This window comes from Pteropus vampyrus, unplaced genomic scaffold (assembly GCF_000151845.1).
Source record: "Pteropus vampyrus isolate Shadow unplaced genomic scaffold, Pvam_2.0 Scaffold308, whole genome shotgun sequence".
Taxonomy (NCBI): domain Eukaryota; kingdom Metazoa; phylum Chordata; class Mammalia; order Chiroptera; family Pteropodidae; genus Pteropus; species Pteropus vampyrus.
This window is the reverse complement of record NW_011889089.1, coordinates 528,870-540,212: the sequence shown is the minus strand read 5'-3', so window position 1 is coordinate 540,212 and position 11,343 is coordinate 528,870. Positions and strand designations below refer to the sequence as shown.

At 60.3% G+C, this 11,343-nt stretch overlaps 1 protein-coding gene across 1 annotated transcript in view; it reads right to left on the bottom strand.

The window, feature by feature from the left end:
* Positions 1–274: 274 nt before the first annotated feature.
* Positions 275–11,343, bottom strand: part of DDC (dopa decarboxylase) — a 46,908-nt gene continuing 35,839 nt past the window's right edge. Inside the window, exons 9-14 of the mRNA XM_011377270.2 lie at positions 9,220–9,296; positions 6,354–6,373; positions 4,938–5,036; positions 2,916–3,017; positions 2,394–2,610; positions 275–678 (exon numbers count right to left, since the gene is read on the bottom strand). Coding sequence (XP_011375572.1) covers positions 665–678; positions 2,394–2,610; positions 2,916–3,017; positions 4,938–5,036; positions 6,354–6,373; positions 9,220–9,296 — 529 coding nt within the window. The 3' untranslated portion in view covers positions 275–664. The remainder of the gene's footprint in view (positions 679–2,393; positions 2,611–2,915; positions 3,018–4,937; positions 5,037–6,353; positions 6,374–9,219; positions 9,297–11,343) is intronic.

The following is an 11,343-nucleotide window of genomic DNA, read 5'->3' as shown; positions in this document are numbered from 1 at the left end:
CATCCTCTTGGTGATGGTCCTACTTTTTATGCTCCTTAATCTTTTTACTTGTGTCTTTAGAAGTTGCAGTCATCTCCAAGAAAGACTTGTATGTTGTTAAAGCATCTAAAAACAGTTCCTGACAGATACTAGGCACTCAGTAACCAGTTGTTGAATAAATGAATGCTGTTTAAAAATACCCAAGGATGTCATATCTTTAGCTTTTTGAAAGGAAAAGTCCACATTACGATAATCAGTTCGGCACACCATAGGACAGGACGCTCACCAGACACAATTTCCGTTGCACTTCGAATGGTTTATTAAGCACTGAGTCACATGACAGAGCAATTTAAAGACCACAGGTGTAATCTCAAGTGCCATAATCATAGACTGCCCTGGAAAATATTTCAATAAGCCTTTCCCACCACTGACACCCTCAGGAACCAAAAACCTATGATTCTTTAAACAAAAATTCATAGGCAATTAATGAATAAAAGCTAGATCTACTGGGGTTAACTTTTTATATAGCAGATATTATTTCTTCACTGACGAGAGACTGAACAGATATAGTCACAAGCTTCTGGATAACGGCAGAGAGAAACGTGAAGCCTCACGCAGGCTTGGCTCCATGGAACCAGGATGATGTTTATTTTCCTCTCATTCCAGTTTTCAGATATACTTCTTTTCAATTTTTGATCTCTATAGGGGGGAAAAAACAACAAAAGGGATATATGGCTACATTAAAAAAAATCAGAATTGTGTCTACTTCTCAGCTGAACACCGAAGGGATATGCAATTTCTCCAAGATGGAGGCAAATGCCATGGGAGAGTTTGAAGGGGAGGAAGTGAGTTTTTTACTGCTGATCCGGCTTCTCTGTGACCCAAGTTATCAACGTCAGCTGGAATCTGCCCCATGTCCTACCCTCTGTAAAACAGGGATGACTGCCCCTTCCTGCCAGGACTGTGATCGAGCGTGTGGGTGCGATACGCTGGCCTCACCTGCGCACAAGTGAACCCAAGGCGTTATGGTATCCATCGCTCACTTTAATCTTGCCCAAACAGCGCAGGTGCGTTATGACTTCCTACTGGATCCAGCATTAAAAACAATTCAATCCTATCTTTACCTTTTGAAGTGACAGCAAGTATAAGGCTCCACAGTGACTGTGACTTCCACCAGAAGTGTGCGTGTGTTTCTAGTCACTTTTCAGAGCTGCGGCCTTTCTCTGTGTGGTTGTGGGCACACGGGACTATGATTGCCACGTGACCCATCCTGATGGGATGTGTGCAGACGCAGGGCTGAAGCGATGCTATTGGCAGTCTTTCCTGACATGGTTCTGCTTTGTATATGCATCACAATAGAGCGTCCCTCGTGACACACACACACACACACACACACACACACACACACACACACACCCCTCGTCTTACAGCAATGGAATAATTAGACTCTGAGCCTCTGCCCTGCACCCGGCAGATGTGCTCGAGCTACGACTTTGTGGTTACTTGGGACAAGGCGGTCCCCCTCAGCTTACGAGCAGTGGGGCGTCAGGAAAGGCCTTGCTTGAGAAAGTGGGTCTTTACCTCACAGGTCAGGAGGCATGGATAGGCCTCTCGCAGAAATGAAACACTTTTTAACTGACTTTTTTGAGCAGTCTAGTATTTCAGGTGTTCACAGTTAACATTAAGAGCAAAGAAGGTAAGGTTGCACACGGTCAGCGAAATCACCTCATCACACGCTGGGGAAACCAGAAGAGGGACAAACAGAGGCAAAAGCTAGGGAGCTGGTCGCAGAGGTCCAGCCACCACTGCCTCCCCAAAAGGGGGGCGAAAATATTTAAGAAAACAGAGAAACGAAGGAGGTACGCAAACTCTAACGTACTGACGTTCTTAGAATAATCTAATGAAACAGCTTTTACGACTGCTGTGGCTCCAACGGACATAATTTCGAGGGCCCTGTCTGTTGCCAGCACCGCATCTGCGTTCACGTGTTTCTTACCAGTTAAGCACCTGCTGTCTTCAGGGTCCCTTCCACTGATGAGGGCAAACCCCTCACGACGACAGGAAGCCCATGGTCCTTTCTCTGAGCCAACAAGAATTTGGTTCTTCCTGACAGTAAATCATCCTTCTTGTCAAATTCCCTTTTGTAATGTTTTTGTTAATTTTCAATTATCTACAGTTTAATGTGTAAGCTCATTATGACAGTAAGTTGCGTCAATGAACACAGGAGAAATCCACGGGAAGATTATAGAAATACCCGACTGATAGTCTCCTAGAAGACTGCAAAGCAAAAGCCTAGCGAAGCTTGCAAAGAACCAGTGCAGATCCTGCTGCCTCTCCAGACCAGATGGGACATGGCGCCAGCATCCCCCTTGTACAATGGGAAAAACTGGTCCGGGCCACCTGCGCGCAGCTACCTGCAGCCGCCGCCTTCGGCTCCGCCTCTGCCCGCAGCAGGTCCGTGGCCAGGCCTCTGATGTGCTCCCAGGCCAGGTGCACGTGGCTGGATTCCACCACGCGAGAGCAGATGGCGAAGCGCAGCAGGAACTGGTCTCGGAGGCGACACGGAACCAGGTGGATTTTTTTGGCGGTGTTTATCTTTTCCAGGAGGGCTTCGTTCAGCTTGTTGGAACCCTGGAGGGATCAAGAGAGAGGGGCCACGCGTCGGCAAACGCAGCCCCCTGACCGCTCGCCCGCCGCGATGGACGAGGGCCGCGCAGAGGAACGGGAGGGCGGTCTGGGTGTCCGCGGCCACCGAGGACGCAGCGCGCGCGGGGCGGGGCCGAGCGGGCAGCGGCGGGGACAGGGCCAGGCGGGGACATCACAGCAAGGGCTGGTCGCAGGACGAATTCCTCCCTCTCGGGGGCCGAGGCGCGGGTTTGAGCTCGGAGGTGACGCGTCAGAGAGAGCGGCGGGGACTGCGCGGGTCTCGGACAAACCTTCAGCCGGAAGCAGACCAGCCCGAGGACCACCTCCGCGCAGATCTCGAAGCGCGGGTCCTGCCGCACCGCAGACTCCAACTCACGGGCCAGCCCCACGTGCTGCGGGGAGCGACACCTGTTTGAGCCCGCGCCGCGCACCTGCGACTCCCGCCCGCCCGCGCGCTGCGCGTCGCCCACCCAGCAGCGTCTCGCACGGGCTGCGGAAAATCCGCGCCACCGTGGGAAAAGGGCGGCGACCTCAGGAAAACACCAGCCATCGCTTCCTTCTGCTGCGGGGACTGTTTTCCCACCTGAACCATCCTTCGCAACGTGAGCGAAGACGCCGGGACGAGGGCTCTGAACATTCTAGAAAAGCGGTGGCGGCGAAGGGCCGCGCAGCGGGTCCCCCGTGCTGGCCGGTGCGGACGCCTCACCGCGGTGCCGGGTCACAGTGTCCCCCCCCTCCCCGGGGGCAGGCAGGGAAACCGGCGCGTGTCCCAACGCAGCCGCCTTCGGAGCTGCGGTCGCAGCGCTGCTTGTCATCGCCAGTGTCCCCCGCCACGTTGGGGACCGCCTTCCTCTCATCGACTAGCGTCACCTTCTCCGACTTCTACATGTTTATGGCGCTCAAAAGCGGATTCGGGGGGCACGAGACCTGCCGACGAGCCCTCCGTGGTCTGGCTGCCCGTGTGGCTTGCTCTGAGCCGGCATCCAGCAGGGGCTGTCACCGGCGCTGTCACCGGCGCTGTCACCGGCGCTGTCACGGGCCGGCGCCCAGGGAGCGTCCCAGCGCAAGTGCCGGGCAAGTGCTGGGCTCAGGCGGCTGGGCCGGGGCGCCATTAAATGGGCGGTCCCCGCACACGGTAACCCTGGCGCCACCAGAGGGCGCCAGAGACTTGGGGCTGACAGGGACCCCTCCACCAGCAGGGGCCGCTGCACAGCTGCCCAGGGACAGGGGTGTCTATTGGGCTGCCAGGCAGGATGGGTCCCTTCTCAGAGCCTTTTTAACATGTCACAGCCCAACCACACCCAGTTGCCCCTGAACTTAAAGCTGGAACCGTTATGGAGAGAGAAACCGCTCATTTTTCACCTTCTCTCCCCAAAGAAGCTAAATCCTCACTATACTTGAGAACATGGGCTCAGATGGGACGGGCATCTCTTCCCCTGCAAAGTCACCCTCACACTGCCTTCCCAGCCACCTTCTCCACGGAGACTCTCCTGGTGAGTCCCCACTCCCACAGGTCCCCCCAAAAGCCTTGCAAGGCAGGTGGGGGCCAGTGCGTGATGTTTGGTAGGCACTGAGCCAGTGCCTGCAGATGGACACCGGCCACATGGCCTGTCACAGAGGAGGGGACTGGAGACATTCGGCCCAGCCACAGGACTCAATGAAGGGCTGGCCGTGTCTGTCTCGCTAGACTTGGAGACTGCGGGTCTGCCCTGTCTCCATGAAGGCCGAGGGCTCTGTGCGGGGCGGGAGGGACCCCGCTGGCATCAGCAGGCCTTCTGCAGCCAGCCAGGTGGGTGGCCTTGGGCAAATCCCAGCACACGTTCAGGCCTCAGTTTCCTTGATGGTTAGAAAAAAAAGGGGGTGGTGCTCAGGGCAGACGGTGGCTCTGCGCTCAGGCACTCGTCACAGCCACTCCAAGGGAGCCGTCAGGCCGTGCTGCCGGGGGGACACATGTGAGGACCCCCAGGCTGGACGACAGCCCCCCACCCCACGCTAAGAGCACCCTTTCCGGAAAGCTTATAGAAGAAAAGCTTGTCCTTGCTTTGGCCACTGCTAGCTAGACCTCGCCGACGTGGCTAACGTGCCTGCTACGTGGCCTTTGTACTCTGGCAGTCCCCTGGAGCCGATAACCCGTGGTCCTGATGGAAATGTCTTAGAGGACCCATACTCACGCATGGACTATCTTATAAATGCCCTAATCGCAATGGCGCACGCTACCCCTTGTCACGTATTTGCTTATGATGCCATCTTAGTTTATTTCTAAAGTCCCCTAAGAGCTCCGGGAGACACCCGGATGTGATGAAGGCAGTCACCTTGCGGATGTAGGCCTGCAGCCCCGTGACCCCGTACATCCTGAACACGAACCACAGTTTCAAGGAGCGGAATCTGCGGCCCAGCGGTAGCTGCCAATGCTGGAAAAAAAACAGAGACGCCCAGTCAGCGGGACGCCGGCGCCGGCTTCCCTGGACCACACGCCCCCCGCCCCCCGTCCTGCTCCCCCCGGAGGCAGCTCCGGCCCAGCAGGCCGCCTCTCTGTCCCACCTGGGGTAGCGAAGCGGAGGTGGGGTGAGCGGGTCCCACAGCAGGAGGCCACCTCTGTCACTCAAGGATGGGACACGCCATTGACCTGGGGGCTCCCTGCCCACGGAGCCCACTCGGCGGCTGTTTGTTGGGTGCACACAGGTGGCCAGACCAGTGCTGAGCTCAGTGCCGTCGTGAGAGGACAGGCCAGAGGTAGCTTCCGCTCAGAGCAGACTTTCCCTCCGCGCCCAGCCTCAGCCCGCCGGGCTGTGGGTTCCGAGGTGATGAGGACTCTTACTGGCCTTTTTATCCCCAGCCCAGGCCCAGCACCCCGCCTGGCTCAGGGCAGCCATTCTGTCACGTTCTAGGGGACATCGTTGACCTGCGTGCTTAAATGAGCAGGAAGAAAAGCCGCCCCGCCCTCACACGGGCCATCAGAAACCATTCGGCAGGTAGAAGCCAGCTGCCTTGATGTGTCACAGCCGCCCGGAGGTGGGTGCTTCAGAAACAGCACATGGCCCAAACACAAGCTGTCCACACCCGGCATACAACGCATGAGCTACCGGCACTCAGTGCCTGCGGCTTCGTCATCATGAGGAACAAGAGATGGCCTAAGGAGAAGCCGGTGTAGCAGAGGACATCGGCCCTCAGGCCAGAGAGGCCCTCAGGGGGCAGCAAGACGTTTCGGCTCTGTCTCGATGGCAGCTCGCAGCGGCAGGCCAGAGGGTGGTCACGGCCAGTGTGACCATCTACCTCTGTCTCCCTCAGCGGCCTGGGGCCTGGGAGGGGGGCATGGGCCTCGCAGGGGCTCCTGGCTGGAGGGGAGGCCGCCCGCTGAGCCCTCGTTAGGCGCTGGCCCCTCACTGCCTCTCCGCCTGGACGCCCACTCCAGGATCCTAGCAGCTGTGCAGGAGGGAGGGCCACACCGTCTACAGACCATGCCCGTCCCAGGGGACCCTGGGGGCAGTGGCCCTGTCTCCTCGGCAGAGTGTCCTGCTAACCCGAGTCCTGTGGCTGGCGGGCTCAGCAGAGCTGGCCGCCGCGCAGCCCGGCTCACCAGTCAGGACCCAGGCAGTTGGCACCCTTTGGCGGGCCCCCGATCGTGACGAGAGAAGGGCCGTCTGTGGGGGTCACCGCCATGATAGCGCCCAGTGCCGAACGCATTTGGGTGCCCACAGGCCTGGTGCTGCGCAGGACAAACCACTCACCCTGTAGTCAGTGATGAGCCCTGTAAAGAGAAAGAAGACATGGTCACACGCGGGGGCCAGGCACAGGCCTAGTCCCTCTCGGCTTCAAGGTCAGCGTACCGTCTCCTGGCCCAGACGTGACTTCGAGGTCAGCGCCCTGTCTCCTGGCCCAGACGTGAGACCGCTGAGGGCAGGTGCCGGTGTGCTTCGTGGCACCTCCCAAAGTAACACGTTTAAGGGGACCCCTGGGGAGCAGGTGCCTGAACACAGACTGGAAACGCTGAATTATGAACGGATTGCCACCTGCTTCCCTTCCTGCGGTGATGTGAGCACGGGAATCTGAGCTCCCTGCAGCAGGAATCTGGCATTCGGCTCGATGAAGCCCTCGTCATCCATCCGCCCATGGGAAGGCGAGTTTGTGACACGAGAGTGATTAGAATATAAGACTTGAAACTTGGCCGGTGTCCGTCTCCGTAGCCATGGACCTCAGTCCAGAGTCCGGCCTGGGGCTGACACCTGCTGAGTGTCCCTGAGTCATTTTCGTCACCCCGGATGCAGTGGCTTCACAGCGGTTGTGAGATGTCTTGCTTGCAGCTCAGCCTCTTCGTGTGCCTGAAGCGGTCCGTCCCCGGGTGGCCTGGGGAGGGACACTGGGCACTGAAGTGGTCAGTCCCCAGATGGGCTGGGGAGGGGCACTGGGCGAAGACTCGTAAACACGCCTTTCCACACAGTGACCCAGGCGGGGAAGCGGGGGGAGGTCTGACGGTGGGCACGGTGTTGTGTTGGGACTCCTGACCCCCTAAGATGGTCCAGAGCAGGCTCCCCGTGGCTCCCCACTTCCCAGGTCAGAGCGGCTGTGGCCTGGCCATCGCAGGCCTCCTCGAGATCAGCTGGGACGAGATGCCCACCTAAGGTGGTCCAGACTGAGATGCCCACCTAAGGTGGTACAGACTGTCTTGAGCCCCCGTGCAGATGGGCCTATCCCGCGTTTACAGGGAGATCTAGGACCACCGGTTAGCCTGACCGCCCGAGTGCCCTCTGGCTGGGAGAGACCCGGCGTTTCCTCAACTTGGATCATAAAACAGAGACGTGGGGACCAGGCAGAGTCATTTCGCAAGGACCAACCTCCCTGTTTCATGAGGGACCCTGAGACGAAGCCCAGCTCGTGTCAGCCCCCAGCCAGTGCCCTGTTCCTCACGCCCATGGACGGCGTTGCTGGACAAACGTCCACGGCAGCCATCAGAGGTCACTGACAGGGACGTGTGGGTGCCAGCAGACCACAGCGGCGCCCAGAGCGCCCCGGCACGCGAGAAGCTCTCGGAAAGGGTCTGTCGAAAGCCCAGGGGACGGCTGGGAGGGCAGACGTGCGAGGGCCCTCCTTTCTGTGTACCCCACGGCACCCCCAACAGCCCCCGGCCACACGAGGCTACGTTTAATTACAATTAAATAAAACTAAAGACTGATTCCTTCAGTCATGCTGGCCACGTCACAAGTGCTCGAGGCCACACGTGGCTTGGTGGCTGCCGTATGGGACGTTTCTTTCACTGTAGAAAACTTTACTAAAGCTTTAAGGAAGAGGACTCAGATGCGGTGACTTCTCCAGCCGAACCACACCGTAAGTGACGGGCGGAGTCCGCTTCTTGGTGACCCGCTTCCGTAAGGACTGGCTGAGGACCTGGACGAGTGAGGGACAACCTCGGACAGGTGCTGGCCGCTGGCATAGGGCGCGCCAAGGCCCTCTGGGCCAGCAGCCTCCTGTGACGCCGGTTCTGCTGATGCCGTGGACTGCTTCGCAGGTGTCACGTGCCCAGGAGGTCTTCACAGCGACACCAGGTACACGTGGCGGGGTGAGCAGCTTCTCAGGTGCAGATGGCGACGAGCGCAAACAATGCCGCACGGTGCTCGGTGCGCAGCGGACCGTCCCCCCTGGCCGCCCGCCGCCCTGCTCCCCGAAACGCCGCTTTCATACAGACGGGATCCGCCTGGAAAGTCTCCGTTGCAGGCGAGGCCGCTTTCCCCTGCCGCCGGCGGGGTGAAACCTTTCCCGTCCGTCATCAGAAAGGGACCCCCCACTTGGGCGCGGTTCGGTGTCCGAGGAGACGACGTCCGGAAAAGTGCGGCAGTGACGCGGGGGCGCCTCGCGGCCCTGGTCGCCCGCTGACTCCGCTCCCCGGTTCTAGCCCGGAGCCGCGGGCCAGCAGTCCCCGCCCACCCGGTGCCAGCCAGAGAGAAGGGACGTCGCGGGCCAGCAGTCCCCGCCCACCCGGTGCCAGCCAGAGAGAAGGGACGTCCCACAGAGCGGACGGCTGGCTGTGGGGCAGGGCCAGGCCACAGGGCCACGGCAGCGGCCAGTGCTTTTTCAATGCCCCTCACGCCCCGCCAGACCCTGCAGGTGGCGCTGGCCTCGTTCGCTGTCGCACCCAGTGCCAGGCACGGACAGCGAGCGGGTTTGCACTGCAAACGGAGCAAACGGACGGAGCGGCGTCCGCGTGCCCGCCCCGCCGGCCTCGGCGACTCTCTCTCCACGCCCTGCCCCCGCCCCCCTGCCGGCGCTGGCGTGAACGGACACACGTGTCACAGAGACAGTGGGGCAGTCGCCCTCCAACGGTTCTGTGTGGGAGGCGCCAGCACTGTGCCCGCCCTGGCCTTCTCGGCCCCCGGCTCTGACTCCGGCTCCAAGCAGGTCTGGGGAGGGGACCACCAAGGGTGCCCCAGGCCTTGGCCCCGTACCCCACTTCCCTGGGAAGCAGCCCTCCCTGGGCTCTGTGGCCAGCACCCCGTGGGGAAGCCTCTGGGACAGGAACCTTCCCGTTGGGCTCCTGGCACCGCAAAGACAGCTCTGATGACAACGAAAGCGGACGCACTGTACACATGGGGCCACACGCACCTGAGTCCTGATGTCTGTGCTTCAGGTAGACCGGGTCCAGCTTAAAGGCGCCCGTCAGGTCTGCCCTACTCTTCACCCTGGTGTGGGAGAACACACGGTGGGCTCATGGAGGGGGATCCCCGGAAGGAGTGGCACGTCCGGCCGCCTGTCCCCTCCGCCTGTCTTGGCTCAGGCACCCAGCGCCAGAACCTAAGGACCCCTCATCTGTCCCCTCGTCCGGCCGTGCACCCGCCGCCCTGGCTTCGCTGTGGCACAGCAGGGGTCTCGGGAGCCCTGAGCACCCGGGCGAGGGTGCAGGATAAGGAAGAAGCGGAGTCGGGTCTTTGTCCCTGGTCCTGGCTCGCAGCCCCTAAAACCCTCGGGGTCCGTGCAGAGATGAGAGTGTTTTTTGTATGCCAAGGTGAGAGGTGGCCGGGGCTCCCTGGCTTCGGGCTGGGGGCTGGCTGCCAGGAGAACCGTCGTGATCAGAAGGGGGGACCTGTGAGCCCACCCCCCGCCTCCGGGCGGGGACGGGGCTGGAGATCGAGTTAATCACCAATGGCCGGTGAGTAATGAACCACACGCACATCACGGTGCCTCCGTCCGACCCCCTCAGCGGCGGGCTCGGAGAGCTTTGGGTTGCGGGGCGCCTCGATGTGCTGGGACAGCAGCTCTGAGCCCCGCCCACCCCGCCCCTCTTCCATTTGGCTGGTCGGCTGCCTGCTCTCTAATAAACCGGTAAAAGTGAGTGAAGCACGTTCACGCCGAGTCCCCTGAGTTGTTCTAGCAAATTATCAGGCCTGAAAGAGCAGGGGTTTGCGGGATCCCCGACTCTGCAGCCACGTGGGACAGAAGCGAGGGCCCCATCTGTGACGCTGTCCGAGGTGGGTGCCGTCCCGGGGGCCGAGCCCTCGCCCCGCGGGTCTGCCCCACTGTGGGGCTGCGTGTGGGCACCGGTGGGGCCTGCAGCGCCGGCGTCAGGGGATGCCCAGCAGGTGGCTCTTCCCGATGCCCGCCACGCTAGAGAGGCCCGCCTCCGCGCTCACGGCCTCTCCGCCTCACGTGGCGGCGTGGACACCACCTCAGCACGGTCCGGCGGCAAACAGAGTGTCTTGGCCAAGGAGAGAAGCGACATCCGTCTGCTAGCAGCTCGGGCTTAGCAATTGTGACGTGAGCATCCCTGAGGGGGGACAGGGGGCAAGCATGGGGTGGGTGCCCAGGAGGCCACGGGGCAGTAGCTGTGTTTCCTGAGTGGTGGTCCCCGCATGTCCGGTGGGGCCGGCCGTGCGCGGGGCTTTCATAGCATCGTGGCTCCCGCATGAAGAGCCCTGGAGGAACCCCTTTGGGTCTCTCTGCACTTGGGGAAGCTCTGTGCCCTCGCCCTGACGAGGGGGGACTGGGGAGAAAGGCAGAGAGGTGAACCGCTCTCGGAGGAACTGCCCTTCCCACTGACGCCTGCGTGAACTTCGGCTGCTTTTTCAGTCGATACAGTGTCACGCAGTGATGAAATCATGCGGAAGGTTATAGATAGTCAGATCCCCCTTGCCGGAAGCACAGTTCAATCGTGTGCGCCCCTCTGCTCCCCGCCCAGTGGAGGTTTGTCACGCCCAGAGTTCCACCCGACTTTCTGTACAAACCCCCGAGTCCTCTATGGTGTTTTACACGATTCTAAACCTAACATAAACATAGGATGGTTAAGCATAAACGGTGCCGTTTTCTTTTATGTAATTTTCTGCAGTTTTCTCTTTCTCTCAAAAATACACCTGTGAGCTTCCGGCCCGCTCGTCCACGCCGTCCTCGTCCACCCGCGTCTGCTGCCCGGCGGTCGCCCTTCACCTGGGGAGCTCTCGACGCGCCCACACTCCTATCGAGTCCCCTTCCTGTGGGACGAAGCCTGGTGCGTGGACAAGGGCGGCCTGTGGCACTGGCGTTTGGCGTGGAGCGCGGTGGGAGGGGCTCGGGTTGACGACCTGGCTGGAGAAAGCACCCAACGCGTCCCCAAGACCCACGTTCAGCCGACACTAGGTGCGGACAGACTGCGTTCACCACAGCCAGTGACAGGGCCACCTTGCGACTTCGCACTTCTGATTGCTAATGAAGTCCAGCGCCTTTGCATCTGTTAAGAGGAAATCTCGGTCTGTGCCT